Here is a 17,715-nt window from a genome sequence, read left to right as displayed (position 1 = left end):
TTTTTTTTTATATTTAATAAATAATTTTATAAATGTTACTCTCATTTGGTAACTATCTTTTGTTTTTGTTTTTGTTTTTATTTTTTAAATTTAAATCCATTTCTTTCTTATTTTATCTGCATGTTTATCGGGGTTTTGAATTCTTAGTCAAGTTTGAGAAAGAAGAAAAAAGTTTTTAAAAGATTTTTTTTTTTAAATCGTTGACAAAAAGTAGATAGTGAAAATGATTTAGAGGGTATGTTAATGTTGATGAGCTTGATTTTCAAAAACAAAAACTAAAGAATTGTCAATTGCAATATGAGATCTTTGTATTTTTCTTTTTAGATTTTGAAATATGAACTCTTTTTTGTTTTTGAAACTTAAGTTTATAAAAATCTTTTCTACCTCAAAATCTCTTACTTCCATATCTAAATTTTTTATAAAAAAATAATTTTAAAAAATGTGTTTGTGATTTTTGGAATTTGGTTAATAATGCAACTTTTCTACTTAATTTTGATACAAAACAAGATAAGTAAATAAATATCTTTAATCTTCAAAAACTAAAAATGAAAAATGAAAATATTGCCAAAAACACCCCTTTTATTAGAAATTCAATATTTTGTTATTCTTGTTCTACAATATATTTTTTTTAAAAAAAAACAAGCTTATTCTTTTAAAACTTACAAAATTTGTTTTCTATATTAACCTAAAGTGAGTAGACACAATAAACAGCCAAAATTTTCAAATCATTTATATGTAATTAAACTTTAGTCATAATAATTGGAAAACATAAGCTATCGGAATAAGATATCAAACTATCAAATAAACAATAATAACCCAACTATCAAATAAACAATAATAACCCACTTGATGTAAGTGAGTTAATGGCTCAAACAACCCTATAAACTGATATATCCGCCATAAAATGAATTAAAAATGTGAAAAGAATAAAACTTTAAAATAATATTATGGAAGATTAATTATTAAAAAATAGTTGACTCTTATGGAAGAATGAATTAGAAATATAATAGATATCCCATCAACTTCACATGACACATATATAAGAAATACTCACATGATCCTACTAAAAAAACAATTTCCCTAATCTAAAATAGGTTGTTATGTCCTAGAAATTCAACCCATTTAAATGTGTTCATGTTAAGAATTTTGGAAATTTTTTGAATAATATAAATAAAACAATACATCGTATGATTGAATTTTGTAGACAAAATTATATATATAAAACCAAAACAATATTAAATAGTAACTTTTTTGCGTGGGTGTGTGTTTGTGTGTTGAAGTTACTTTACAGATGGAATCTATATGAATTAGAAAATATATAATATAAACCACTTCTTTACAGCTTTGATTCTGCAGAAATGACTTTTTGGACATGATGCCATCTTACTTCTTAGTTCATACCTTTGTTTCTCAATTTAATTAAAATGAAATCAAAATCAATTATTTAAAATTTACAATTAGGGGAGGAAAGAAAAACCACTTCTTACATGTTACATTTACATTTAAATAACCTCCATATGCAAGTTGGGACTTTTGATTATAAGATAAAATATTCAATTTTTTTTTTTTTAAAAAAAACTTTGTTTATTAGTCTATTCATTCAATAAATTTAAAATCTATTGAACTAACCAAAATAATATTTCAACCTAGTTATTTTTTTTATGTTTATTGGGATTGGATAATTTCTAAAACGATTTTTATAATTTATACGTAATCTTTCAATTATTTAATTCAATTTCTCTCATGATTTTAACACGACAATAAGAATAAAGGAGTAAAATAAATTTAAAAAGGGAGATGCTATGTTAAAAAAAAAAAAAGCACTCAAAACAGTTCATAACTTCTAAAAAATGATTTTCATGAACAAAGCTTCACAATTTTGATAATTTCATGTATTATTTTTCAAAGGACACGTAATGGTATTTGAAAAATAATTTAAATCCATGTTTGAAATTCAAAGACAAAATAAATAAAGGGAAGGTATTATAGAAGAGCGTGAGGGGACACTCTCCCCTAAGTCCCAACAAGGAAAGTAAAATCATGAGCAAATTGTGGATACCATTCTATAATATACTCTCAAAATTTTAATTAGACCTCTAAATTTCTACCTATGTTAGAATTAGGCCCTTAAACCTACCATGTTTGCAGAAATTGAACCCATAGTTATAATAAAATTTGACTCAATTTTAACTTCTAGTTCAAGATTTTAAATTTTACTTTTATAAATTTAAAAGAATTCAAATTTATTATTTTGACGTAGATAATTTGAGACATATTTGATTTTAATTAGGACACTTCTAAATGCGTGATTTCAATCAATTTTAAAATTAATTAATATTATTATTTCCTAATATATTTTCAAAAACCATTTGTTGTCTCTTAACGTTTTCTCCTAAATTAAAATTTAATCTAAACATCAAAATGTATGAAAATTCAAATAAAATCTTGATTTGTTTTAAAAGTATGATCTACTATTTTATGGTTGATTTTAAAAGGAAACTTTATATCACTAACCTGGATTTTTATGTTATGAATTAATTTGGAAAAGATTAAAATTAAACAAATTGTAAAGTATAGGGTTTGCAAAGTAATTTTAGTCCAAATATTTGTTGAAGGAGAAGAGAAGAAGAAAGCATGCGCGTGTAAGAGAAAGGCGAGTGGTGGAGTACGTTGTGTAGTCAAAATACAATAGCACCACGAGTGGCTACCGAGGAGGAGGAGGAGGAGGAGGAGCTTTAAAGCGAGGCAATGGAACTGCAGATACTCAGTCCACATCCCCTTTTATTTCTTTACTTTCTTTTCATTCAATTCTTACAAAACTCAAACGTTAAAAATTTAATATATCAAATCGAATGTATCGATTTCTGTAGTTCCCATCCATTTTGGTATTTATAACAAAGAAAAAAGCTTTCCTTTTTTTTTTTCTTTTTCTTTTTTTCTGGTACAGGACTTTTAGTTTTGTTTTTCACTCAGTTTAAAATAATATATTCTTTAGTTTTTGTTTTAATTTAATTTTGATTTCAATTTAGTTGATTTGATTCAAAATGTTATAGTTTATTGTATTTAAAAATTAAATTTTGTTTCCATTTAATCCTCTAGATATACTTTAAACGTTATTTAAATTATGGTTTTTCATTAAATATTCATTTAGTTAGGTTTAATATTTACTCATTCATTTTAAATGTTCAAATAAATTATTATTATGTTCTCTGTTGGAATTAGTTTTAAAATTAAATTTCATAATTGTTTAATTTATTTATGGTGAATATTTAGTGAGAATTCAAAATAATATAAATGAAAATGTTGTAATTTTTTTTTGAATGAAATTGAAATATAACTCAAATATCAAAATGATATTGTGATATTTTAAATTTTATGAATTAAACTCAAAATTCAAAGATTAAAAGGCTACAAATATTTTAATTTTCTTAATTTTAATCTAAAAAAACTTGACATAATTTTTAAGAATAAGAGTAGAAACATAATGATCAAATAAATAAATTTAAGCTTTAAAAATCAATGATAAATGTAACGTATAAACAGGGTAATATTTGGATGCTTCTTATGCATTTTTCCTTGTTCGTTTGTATACAAAAGTTTCAAAAAAGAGATAAGAATGATTTCAAGATAAACTATGATTGTAAAATTGGGTAAAATGATGGAGGAAGATAGGTATTATCTGAAATGTATTTAAGTATTGGCTTGGTTGATGATTGACGCATAATTACTTAGATCAAAAGCAAATTAACTAAGTTAAATTTTCAAATATTTGGAGGTTAATAATTAGATATAGCTATTGGATTTTTACATTTGACCTGTTTTTCTAAGTTTCAATCAATTTTTTTCTGGTTTGTTTTGATGATTTCTATGAGGTCTATTAGCTATAGGGCACTAAATACATATATGCCTATCATTGTTTCTTTGAATTGTCATTTCTCAATATTTAATTTTTATTGTGCCATAAATGCAGCCAGGCCTAAAATAAAAGTTAAAATTTTCAATTTGTATGATATAATTGAGAGTGGACCATGTAAAATTAATGACATTAAATGAAAATAACCCAAAGTTAAATAAATTGAAGTTTAGTGGTGATTGATGAATGGTATAATACTAATTTATTTGAATTTGATTATATATTGAAAGTTAAAATTAGGGATGATATTCTATTTGATTTTGTTGATTTTTGGATAATTAAATTGAAAGAATAAAATTAATATAAACAAATCTTAAGCGATGTCCAATATAAAATACAACCAATAATAATCAAGAGTCCACTACTTAGTTTATGTTTACAGGGAAGAAATTCAGCAATTCATTAAGCATACAATATAACATAAAGTTGAATAACTAAACCCTAGTGAAAACTAGGTCAAATAAACCCTTCTTCTATCTCTAGATTTATCATTTGTTATTTATTTCTACCAAGGTTTTCAAGAAACAAGTTAAAAACTGGAACACAAATTTATATTTATTTTTAGTCTTTAGCTAATAATTCAGCTCATTTACTCGTATGTACTATACTATATATAAAATGGACTGTAAGGAAACAATATGTACATAAAATTCTTAAATTATTTAGATGTTAGATTGAAGATTGAAGTTAAGCTTGTTAAAAATGTATTTATTTATTTATTGTGAAAGGAAAAGGAAATAATATTAAGGAGTATTATTATTATTCATGGTGTATAGATGTAATTTGAACCATGGATGTAAAGCATCACGATCTAAGTAAAAAAATATATTCAAATGAATGGCATTGCACTTTGCTTCTATTACAACTCTTGACATTTAGGGGTATATCCTTTTACAGATTTAAACCATACATATGAAGCATTATGTAACGGATTATCGTACTATTTAACATATGAGTATGATTTAAATAATTGATATAAAGGATTGCAATCTGATGTGAACACACCAGTCGGACAAGTATCTTTCTCTTAAAATAGTTATAACTATTTGAGTTAAATATGGCAAAAGACAATTTTATTAATTAAAATATTTTAAAACCTCTCTCTATTGTACAACTATAAATTTAGTGGGGGAGGTCTAGTTTACTTAAATGAAAAATTGACAGAAAAATAGACTATATTTTTTATAAAAGAAATGTAAAGAGGTAAATGTGTCATTTTGCAAATAATTGTACTTTTACCTTTCTGTAAAGCATAGAGAGAGAGAGGGAAGAAGAATGAATAAGAATGACAATAAATATTCGGATACTCCCCGATCTATTATCATTAACCAAAGTCATTCTCCTCTGGCGTTTGATTTGTACGGTTTGGATTCGTTTTCAGATCCCACGGTGGCTGATTTCCTAGTTTACCTTTTTCTTCAACGACATTATTGTTTGTTCCACGTGTAATTCTTTTACTGGTTGCATTTCCGACTATTTGAATTTAATTGGGCTGTCGTTTTATTTACGTCACCTTAAAGCTGGAGTCGTTGGACCTGGTCTCCATCACTCCGTCATAATCATATAAAGTTACTCAGCAAAATTAATGTAATTGTGAATTCTGTTTTCTTTTTCTTTTTGAAAAAAAATCAATTCATTTTTTCTTAATATTTTTTCCAGGTTTTGTCCCTATAATTCAACTTGGTACCTCTAAATTAAAATATCATATCAATTAAGTTCGAATTCTAATTTATTTGTAGATTAAATTATAATTTGTTTATTTGAAAAAAAAGTTATAATCTAAATCTTACACGACGTTTGAAAGAAGAATTATTTAAGATTATAATAGCTATCTACGGTTAGAGGAAATACTTCCATTAGTTAAATAGTCAACATTGTTTGAAAAATTTTAATTTCGAACTTAAATAGTTCATATCTCAACAAATATTGTTACAGTTCAAACTAAAGTAATTTACGCTCCAAAGACAAACTATCTTAACTCAATTACAACAACATGAGATTATAATAATAATGAATAGTTGCAAATTTAGCTATTAGAGGTAAAATAATTAAGCATATAGCAACATTTTTTAAAAATTGTAAATATAACAAAATTTGTCAAATTCTATCAATGATAAAACTCTATCACCGATAGGCCATGTTGTAAATATCGGTCTATCATTGATAGATCATACAAATCTATCGGCGATACAAGTTTATCAGCGATATTTTTGCTATATTTATAATATTTTTAAAATGTTGCTATATCTTTAATTATTATTCATAAAATGGTCATCAATTATAATTACTCCAAGAATAACCAATTTACTTCCTCTAATGTCTCACATAAATTTTGTCGACCAATGGTTTTGTTATACTATACTCAATTTTAATTTTTCCAAACTATAAGAATTATGTTAAACCAATATGGGTACTTTTAAAAGTTTAATTTAGTACTTGTAGTTATAAAATATCTATATTGGTCCAATATTAAAAGAAAAAAAGAACTTTTCCTTTGTCAACCATGGTGAGATGGAAACGAAAGATTTAACAAGATAGTAATTATACACATTTTACGTCATTTAAGCTATACTCATTATTCATTTCAAAATGTAACTAGTGTTGGTTTAAAAAGTAACTCATTTGGTCACTGTTTATCAAATTTACATGACATCAATGGAGGATGTCAAAACTTCATTTTAAAATATGAACTCGGAAACTATAAAAACGAACAATGGATTAAAAAAAATGAAACTTTATGAAATCAGAATGAACCTTAAATGACTAACGGAAAAATGGCAACAATTTTCTTGACAAAAGACTGACAGATTGTAACGAATTCCTTACTTTCGATGTATTGAGCTTTTGGGCCTGAATTCCAAACCCATAGTCATGACCTGTTGACCTTTGTCACAATATAAGGCCCAGCCCAGCCCACGAAGAATAGCCGACGCATTCCTCAAAACCAAAATTATATCATATTTATGTAATTTCTACAAATCTAAACAACTATTTCGTTAGTTTTAATTTCACTTTTTTTATATTTGTATCACAATTATTCTATATAGGTTAAAAACTTGAAGGGGATGTTTAACTTTGACATATTTATAAATATTCATGTTAACATGTCACAAACTTATGAATAAAAACTCATCTAAACATATTTTTTCCCCTATGGTACCTAATCAGTGAAGAGTCTTAAATTATGGATGTTTAACTATAATCGCATGAAACCATAAAAAGGTCGATAACAGAGGGATCAACTTTACTCTTTTTGTAATCCTAAAAAAAGTGACCATGATAATAATTTCATTTCCAAAATTTTTATTGTTAAAGTTTAGACCATTGACTATGTTGCATTTTTTTAAAAAATATTGGTTAGATAACAAATGAGGGCTAAGAAATAAAGTAGGGTTTGATTTTGATTTTTGTCCTTTTAAAAAAAATTAAATTCCTTCTAAAAATCAAATTATATTCATTTTAGCAAATCATTAAAATTTAGAAAAAAAATCAAATTATCTCCATTTTAAAAAATGATTTAGAGAATAAAATTATTAATATTTAAAATAAAAGAATCGAATGGAAACCTGATGGTATAGCATAATGGGAAGTGGAGGAGGTTGTAACTTAGAAACTCATTTCCTAATTAACTTTGTCTATTAGTTGAGGCAGATTTGTTTCCATAATATGTGTAATTATTTGATGTGTACTTTTATTAATAAAATAAAATAAAGTAAGTTTTGGGTACACAATCACAAACTTGTTGGGCAAAAAAGGACCTTTATGGATAGTATGCTAAGTTATAGATCTAATTCAAAATCTTGTGTGTTCATTCTTAATCTTACAAACTTAGTTAACGAGGTTTAAATTATAAGTTCAGTATATTTGGTATTTAGATTTTTAAAAACATTTGATGGATCTTTACGATTTTAATTTTCTTGTCTAGTGATTTCACAAACTTTCAATTTCGTGTGTAAGGGATATTTTATGAATTGAGATTTAAAAGTTTTTTTTTTTAATTTAGACTTACAATTAAATTTACATCTAATAATACCTAAAACAAATTCATTTTGATAGAGTAGATGGGTTGATTTTATAAAAAAAATGATTAAATTTGTAATTTTAAAAGTTAGAAAACAAAATGATAGAAGCAAACCTAGACTAAAATTTATAATTTATCCTTGAAATTATAATCACTAAATTGTTAAGTTTAAACTAAAGTTCTTTTTCAATTATTATTCTTTTTAAGAAAAGAAAAAGGAGAAGATATTTTGAATGTAAAGAAAGGTTTGAAGAGAAGTCACTTTCTTAGTACAATAACAAAAGCTTTAAGCTATTGCCCCATCCAAGGCCCCACCCACCCTTTAATTATATAAATTTACATATCTTTCTGTCTGTATTTTATTATTAATATTAGCGGAATGAGAAAATTAACGTATTCAAATCTAACGATTTCAAACAAAATATGTATATTTATGGATTTGATTCATGTACAGGTTAGAGATGATTCAACTAAAATTAAACAAAAAAAAGTAGATTTATTATGTAAAATATTTGATGGAAGGAGTGAAATTGGTAAAAATTGAGGAACTTAGGTTAGTAATAACTGAATTGGTTATATATTTGATAGGAAAGAAAGGGGTGAGCAAAATAAAGTGAAGGCGTGATGACCGGTGAGGAGACAAAGACTCCAGCTCAGCTTTTATCCATTTTTCAATCCAATCCGATTGCTGACTCATCACCATTCATTAGAGGGACCCCAGTAGGCCTTTTATACCAACAATTATATATTCTTATCCATTTCATTTAAATCACTCTCAGTTGTGACTTCTCCCTCTCACGTTCTTTATTATTTTCTTTTCTCTCTCTCTCTCTCTCTTTTCCTTTTTCCTTTTTCCTTTTTTTCTATTTATAATTGGAATTGTTGACTCAATATTTCTTTTTTAATATTAATATTTATTGATTAATTTAAAATAATTCAGCAATTATACTTAATTAAGTAGGCCTATTATTTGAGTTAAAAATTAAAATGAACATTATTGTAAATTCATTTTTAGACATTAATATTAATGACAAAAAGTGAGTAGATACTGAAAAATAAATCTTGAAACTCAAGTTGGAAAGAAATGTAATACTTCTTGACCAAATGTGCATTTTATTAAATTATATAAACTAAAACAATTGAAAGTTTTACTTGGAGAGTTAACGTTTATATATTCCGATCTTCCTTTATATTTAAAGCAAATTTTATATCATGATATAATGCTAAACATTATTCAAATCATAACATAATTGTCTTTTTCCTCCCTTGCAATGCAATTTTCTCCTGATTCTTTTTCCTTTGTTTAAAGTAGAAGTTGGAAAGGAGGAGATTTGAACGTGAACCTTTAAATTTCCATGTATCAATTGAGCTAAAGTCTTATTGTTTTTGTAAGTTCATCAAATTAAAAAATACTTTAAGATTTTGAAATATATATTTCAAGTAATTAATTTTAAAAATAAATTTAAATACTATTTTTTGTTTGGATACTTTGAGTTATATTTAATTTTAGACACCATAGTTTATAATTAATTTTTATTAAATTCGTTACATAATACTACATAATTAAGCATATGAAATTCTAAACTGATAACAAGAAGTATTTCAATTTTTTTAAAAACAGAAATTGAACTATTTTAAATATTTATTGAAAATATAATTTAAATATAAGGATTAAATCCAAAATACATAAATATAAAAATATGAGATATAAAGAGAATAAATCATATACACTCAGCCAGATTATGACATCCCAAAGCATAGTTTTGTAATTTGCAATCCTAATTAACTATGAAATATGCTTATTTGGAGATTCAAATCAACTAAATCCAAAACCTAACATAGAATTCAAATATAAAAGACTGTTTTTACCAAAATTCAATGAATCATTATCCTTATAAAAATAAATTAAATAGTTTCCTTTTAAATCACCTTTAAAAATTTCTTAAAACAACACCATTTCTTTCTAGTAGTAATAATAATAATAAAGAAGATGCCCCTATAACATAACAAACAATGACCATTGATTAAATAAATCATATCCTACTTGTACCATAATAAAGAATGATTCAAGCTTAGGATAGATTCAAATTGTCAAGAAAAAAATGTTTAATATATTTTTAACTTTAAATCTGTGTATAATAATTCTCTTAACGCTAAAAATGAGTTCAAATGGATTTAGAAAATTTTAATTATGATTTTCTTTTTCAACTCTAATTACATCAAAGAAATAGCTATTAAATTTTCTTTAAAAGATTGAAAGATGCATTAAAACGTATTAAAACAATTTATAAACCATGGAATAGAATATAGAACTAAAAGTTAAAGAAATGGATTGAAATACTGTTTAAAATTAAGGCTGCAATAGATACAACTTTAAAGGGCATTAATCAAAATATCAAATGGATAAGATTGTGAAAATAGTAGATTAAGTGTGAGGTGAAATTCAAAGAAAATGACAAAAGCTAAGATAAGGTTGAAACCATATTCTAAATATCAATGATATATCCATGACTTTGATTTCAATGTGCTTCTTCTTAGGGTTGAAATTATTGAAGTTTAACATAATTTGATTGAAAATAATATCAAATTATAATTCCAATTTTAAGTTAAGTTAGATATAATTATGTTCTAATTAAATAACCGACTTATTATAATTTAGAAAAAAAAAAGTTATAACATAAAATTAGTGTGGAATAAAAGTGGGAGAGGCGTAAGATGTGTAATGAGAAAACAAAGAGCGGCCCATGTGCTTCTTCCCAACTGCTTGCTTTTGAAGCACTTCTCTATATATATATTAAAATTATTTTATTGTTGACATGTGGGTGACTTGTGGAACAGTCAATTCCACTCTCTAACCATTTCTAATATTATTTAAACAAAATTAGGTATTTTTTATTTTTTTAATTGAAAAAATGGTCTCATTGTTCTCCAATAATAAGAAAAATAAGAAAAAGGAAAACACATCTTTCTGATGATTCCTTCCCTTATTTCATCTTCATTTATATTTTAGTATGTTTCTAGAAACTTATGTTAATCAATGAAATGGAAACATTATTGATTTTTTGTTTCTTTCTGTGAAAAAGGAATCCCGTCTTTAATATTGAATTTTTTTTAACATTATTGATTTAGTATGAAACAATTCAGTTGTATTTATTTTATCCTTTCCATTTTTACATTTATATTATTTTAGTTTTAAGGAAATTAGGATTGAAGTACAAGTTTGGCCTATATATATATAATTTGGTAATTTTGGACCTAATGGCATATAATATGTCAAAAAAAAAACAACATAATTTTTGGGTCAAAACTAACATTATATATGATCCAAACTAAACCTATAGCACATGGTTGGTTGAGGTCTTGACTTAAATTGAGGTCGAGCCTAACAAAATGCCTAATGAGATAAGCATACTAAAAGACGTTGTCATAGTAAGACTAAAATGGACTAGGAGAAAGTGCTCATCTTGTTACTTTGGACCGAAGGATGTAAATGATTATATTTCAATAAAGCTCCAAAACTCTATGATAGGTAACGTAGGTAATCTATTCCTATAAATATATCTTATAACATTTTAGAGAAACTAAAACCACTTTCCACTCATAAACTTGTTTGATAGGGGAAGAACACAATATAAAGAAGTGAAAGATTTGCACACTAAAGTTATGAAAACACCACGTCCTTGTGCAAACGTTCTATTCTATAGGTCATGTTCTTCCTCTATCAAACAAATTTATCATTCTTTTCATGTGAAAGTAAAATTCTTTTTTCAACCTTGATTTTTGCCTCAACCATTTTGTTTGGCTAATTTACTTTTCAACGTTCCTAATAGATTATCAAACTTTTCGTTCTAGCTAGATTCATATATGTGATTTTATTATTTTTACAAGAAAAAACCAAACTATTGATCATTATGCGAACTTTAAGTTCTATAATGCAACAACTATATCTTAACAAGAGATTCATAAAATTTTAAAAATATTAAATAGGCCAAAAAGCATATTAATTATATAATTCATTATGCAACAACAGAATATGTTTAAAAATAATATTTTCTTATGGTCCAAAATCAGCTTTAAGTTTACTAAATTGTAAGATTAATATATTTATTATGTTTAAAATTTTGATTTTATTATCTGCTAATATTCATATTACTTATTGCATCATAATAATTTTCTTTTCAACGTCTACTTACAATTGTTTAGACTTTTTTCTTTAATTATCGTTATCAATTTTAAATATAAAAATCAAATGTACGACAAATATAGAAAAATCCATAAATTATAGATTTCTATTATCAGTCTATCATTGATAGACTTATATTCAAAATATATGGTCGATAGAGGATAGATTTTAACTATAAATTTTACTATATTTATAAAATTTTAAAAATAACTTTACGTATGCATACTTAATTTAAATCTAAATGATATATTTATGGTTGTACGTATGGTTGAGTTGATGCGATAATGGTCGGCCAATATTAGGATAGCTTTAATGGTTTTGTTGATTAATTTATCAACAAATACAAAAGAATTAATTATTCAACGTTTCCTTCAAATGAAAAGTGATGGTCCATTTATCATTAACTTCTAATTTTATCAACTAATTAAGCCCTTTCACATCAACTTTTTCTTTTGACATGCACGTATGTCTAAATTAATGTACTTGCAACAGAATTTACACCAATGTAGTATGAAACTATATGTATAATTTGATGCATAAAGGTACCAAAACTTCACATGCCCAATCAATAGACATTTGAGTATCGATGGAGATTGCATTGCGAGGGTCGGTTTATTCAACTTATCCATTTTTTTCGAGAAATTGTTATGCGTCTAGCTAGCTCATTTTCAACAACCGAGGCATTATATATGTTTTTCTTTTTTAAGAATCTGCAAACACCAAAGTTTTACCTAGCGAATTAGCCAGTAGTCCAAGAAAACTCCTAAAAGAATCTTAATGTCTTTCTAACAATTTTCATATTTTTAATAACTAAACATTTTGAATTCTTAACCAAATTCTAAAAGTAATTGAAAACAAAGTTTATATTTTTAGTTTTTAAAGGATGACTTGATTTATGAAAATATTTTTAAGGGGGTGTTTTGTTTCACCCACATAAGTTAGCTTGGATTGACAAAAATTATCAACTCAACGTTTGACTCACCGAGTTTAAATATTACTAGAGTCGAGTTAATTATTTTTACCAACTATCCCCACAACTCGAGTTCCATCCAATTTTTTCTGTGGCTTCACCCATTGGCCACTATCAATGATCATGGTTGCCACGCTCCACTCTATCAAATTCGACAACAACTCAATTCTTCGACAATCACCTTCAAGAAAAAACTCCAGCATAAGCTAAAATCACCTTAGATGATCAATTTTATCACATCCAACTTCAATCATCACTTTAGACAACCAACTCTGCAACCACCAACTTTTTCTCCATTATTAACTACTAACTCGACCAATAATATACTAAAATGACAAATATTAACAAAAAAAAAAAAAAAAAGCTAATGAAAGTGTTTTTTACAAAATTAAAATTCTTAGTTCATATTATTTATTAATTGTCTTTTATAATAATTTATTATTAAGAGATTGTCTAAGGACGATCAAATAGTTCTTATAGACCTACTTGTCAAATATTCAAAAGATCTTTCTTAACACTCTCACCACAATCTAGCCGGAAGTATGATTTGTGTCTACTTTAATGAACCGACTAACATTCATTTTTCAACAGTACCGATTAGCCAAAGAGGAATCCTTCCAGTAGTCTCGGCCATTTGTCCCACGAACAATATATTTTTGTAGGTATGAAATTGGCTCATGACAATCATCTTATTTGTTGTGTAGGTTCGATTCATACCTTCAACTATAGTTAAAGTATACTATAAGGTTAATTATATAAAATAACATTAAGTACAATATTTATACGAACAAAACAGTTAAATATACTTTTATTTAAGTCAATTTACATATCGAAAAAAGACGTGTTTAATTGAATTTAAATTAAACGACGAACAAACAAGCAATAAAATCATAAATGTTTTGAAAGACCAACATAGAAAAGTGGTTTTGATTTTTCATTTTGACAAAAAAAAAAAAAAAAAAACTCATGCTTATCGAAGAAACATAAAGGTTTAGGCCATCTTTGATAATGAAAAATCAAATTCCTATATTATTCAAAATTTAACTAATTACATTTAAAATTAATTTAGCTAATTAATATGCACAACAAACAACGTATTAAATACTGATTAAAAACATACATTTTAACTTTTAAACCACATACCAAAAACAACTAAAATTGTGAGCCACACATTTCCATTTTCCATTCATTAGCTAATTCAAAAGAACAAATTCATTAATCTCCCTAATGTAACTATACAACATTGATTAAACAAATAGAAGCCTTTCAAATCCTAAAGGAGTTTAGGTTTTGTTAAAGTTGAAAGCTACAAATCTCTCCTTACATATAGTTAATTTATTTAAGTATTCTGTTTTGGGCCATCTAACTATTAATTAATACATTATATTTTCATCCTTCAAATTTAAAACAATACAACACAATATCTTGCATTTTCAAATATATACCTATATCAAGTAAAGTAGTCTATTTTTGCGTAAAGTATAGTATTGGGTTTCCAATTATGTGATCATTTAGACCATTCACTAGAATATTTATTTTTGCATGTAAAATATATATCATCAATATGCAATTTTTGTGTGATTAACATTTAAAAGATTAAGAGTGAATTAGATGAAATAAAATGGGTTAATTTACAAAAACTTCAATATTGTTGGATTTTTGCTCTAAATTGAAAAAATTGGAACGATGAGTTATAAGAAGAAGAATAAGAAAAGGGAAAAGTATCCAATGAACAATAATAGTTGGAAAAGACATTCCCCCATTTCACTTCCCCACACCTAAAACAAACAAAAGAGCAGAAATTAGACATTGGAAATTTTTTAAATAATAGTAATAATAAAAAAAAAAAGGTCATTTTCTAGAAGCATTTTTCTCTCTATAAATACCCAAATAAATAAATAAATAAAATGAGAAACATCAAACAAAGAATGATGGATATCGGAGATGAATTGATCCCTGGTTTGCCCGAAGAAATTGCCCTTGAGTGCTTAACTCGATCCCATTTCACAACCCATCGAGTTGCTGCCCGAGTTTCCCGTCGCTGGCACCGTCTATTTCTCAGCCGCCATTTTTACAATCTCAGAAAACTTTCCGGCCGAACCCATAAAGCGGTGTTCGCCGTCCAGTCACTTCTGCAGCCAGTTAGCGACGAAGCCAAATCAGCCGCTCCGATCGCGTTTGGTGTGTCGGCCTTCGATCCGGCTACCGGTAATTGGACTCGGATCAAACCCATCGAAAAGTACCCGAATGGGCTTCCCCTGTTCTGCCGGATAATTGGCGTCGATGGAAAACTGGCGGTGATCGGCGGATGGGATCCAGTGAGTTATCGTCCGGTGGAGGATGTGTTCGTGTACGAATTCGCAGCGGAGAAATGGAGGCAAGGGAAAGGGATGCCGGAGAAGAGGTCGTTTTTCGGCGCAACAGAGTACGGAGGTGAAATTTTCGTCGCGGGAGGGCACGACGAGGGGAAGAACGCAGCAGCGTCGGCGTGGGTTTACAACATTAGAAATGACGAATGGAGAGAGTTGCCGGCAATGAGTAGGGGAAGAGACGAGTGCGAGGCGGTGGCGATTGGGTCGGAGATATGGGTAGTGAGTGGGTACGAGACTGAAAATCAGGGGAATTTCGAAAGGACAGCGGAGGTTTATGAGACAAAGACAGGGAAGTGGCGGCGCGTGGAGAGCGCGTGGTGTGAGGAGAGAAGTCCAAGAAACGTGGTGGGAGTGGGGAGAGAAGGGGAATTATTCAACTGGGCAACTGCAGCGGCGGCGGCGAAAACCACGGCGGTGACGGGGGAGGGAATTGTGGGGGTGAATATGGAGGAAAAGGCGATTGTGTTCATGGGGAGGAATGGAGTTTTCATGGGAGAATGCCAAAATGGTAAATTGGAAAGAATAGAATTGCCGGAGGAATTTTCGGGGTTCGTACAATCGGCTTGTTACACCCACATTTGATTTCAACTATCTTTCATTCCTTTTTTTTTCCTTTTTCTATTTCTTAATAGCATTTTGTATTATTATTTATGTTAAAATACAATTTTGGTGTTTGTCAATAAAAATTCCATATAGAGATTTATGTTTAAGATTTATTGAAAACATATTCAGATTTACTATTAAATTTATAAGCAAATTAGTAAAATTGTTGCGTATGTGCATTTAAAACGTATTGAATATTAACTATCAATTTTGTTTATGTTTTGAAATTTATTCTTCTTATACTTCACTCACAATGAGTCTTAAATAAACTTTGGAATACAAAAAGCGTAATATAACTTAATTGTTAATTTTTGTTTTCAATAATGTTCTAAAAAATATCCATTGACATATATAGATATTTTTATAGTTTTTCTTTGACATTGACGTCTTTATAATTAAGAGACTGTTCATTTACTTTTGGCCCAAAGCACTAAATGCCACGAGGACTAAGTTTCAATATTAAATTATTAATCCATTCAAGATCTAAGTTGAACATGATGGTTAAGGTCCACATTTTTAATTGATATGATATAAATGACTGTATTAATGGGTATGAATATATATAAAGTTGTAAAAATAAAAATATCTTTAAATCAATAAATCTATTGACATGGACAAATTTAGATGTAATAGTATGACAATCCAACTACGATAATATTTTAACAACGGCTAACTCTTCTTCTTGGAGATTTTAAAAATTATTTCCAAATTTTAGGGTGTTAAAAATCAGAGAGAGACTTTGAACAAAAGATTATTTAGAAACAATGAATATATAATTTTGTAAGTGATTTTTATTGACTAGTTTTTTAGTATATAATTTAACTAACAATTCTTATAATTAAGAAACAACCAAAAGTATAGACAAGCATTCAGATGTATAATTACATGCCCCAAAGTTTAATGATATAAATCGATACCCTTTAATTCTAAATTATTATAATATAATGACAAAAAATAAGATAGGTTAATTCTAAATTGTTATAATATAATAAAACATAAAAGAAGATAGGCATTTCACTTAAAATTTTGAGTAAAAAACGTATAAATGATCTGAAACATTAGACGAACCTTAATATAGGACTATGTAGATATGTAGATAAATAATATTTAGGGGATGAACTTGACGAACCTTATTTTAAAGTTATATAGATGTATAATATCTAGAGGTATTTCAATAACCATATCCAAACTACCAACCCAAAATGTAAGAGTAGATTTAGAGAGGGATTTATTGAGGGACCAAGGTTACCCAATGTTTGATTTTGGTGTATTAATTGTATCTCATATTATAACGCCGTGTTCTATTATATAGTGTCATATATAATATTTTTGAATACGCGATAGGTTAATTGTTGGATTGATTTAGATTTTTTCTATTGAGTCGTGTATAATCTAAAAAACACCAGATTTGGTTTAATCTGAACCCAAAATTACATACATTTATATATATATATATATATATTGAATTTAATAAAATTCTATTAATTATATGCCAACGATAAACTTACATAATTAAAATTTAAAATATATGAACTTTTTGTATTTGTTTTTTTTTTAATTTAATGAAATTTTATTAATAATTAAAAAAAAAAAAGAACAGATTACCTATAAGAATGAGTTAGAAAACTTTATTTGGGTCTATTGGATGGCCAA

General features: G+C 26.9%; 1 protein-coding gene across 1 annotated transcript; it reads left to right on the top strand.

The window, feature by feature from the left end:
- Nucleotides 1-15,018: 15,018 nt before the first annotated feature.
- Nucleotides 15,019-16,041, top strand: LOC101217183 (F-box/kelch-repeat protein At2g44130). The gene has a single exon (XM_004136504.3). The coding sequence runs from the start codon at nt 15,019-15,021 to the stop codon at nt 16,039-16,041; it is 1,023 nt and encodes a 340-aa protein (XP_004136552.3).
- The last annotated feature ends 1,674 nt before the right edge of the window (nt 16,042-17,715 follow it).

The sequence above is a fragment of the Cucumis sativus genome, chromosome 3 (genome assembly GCF_000004075.3).
Source record: "Cucumis sativus cultivar 9930 chromosome 3, Cucumber_9930_V3, whole genome shotgun sequence".
Taxonomy (NCBI): domain Eukaryota; kingdom Viridiplantae; phylum Streptophyta; class Magnoliopsida; order Cucurbitales; family Cucurbitaceae; genus Cucumis; species Cucumis sativus.
The sequence above is the reverse complement of the archived record's forward strand: the minus strand, read 5'-3'. Positions and strand labels throughout refer to the sequence as shown.

Bases quoted from the DNA above. Each gene is read 5' to 3' on its own strand.
- LOC101217183 (XM_004136504.3), top strand. From the start codon at position 15,019: ATGGATATCGGAGATGAATTGATCCCTGGTTTGCCCGAAGAAATTGCC.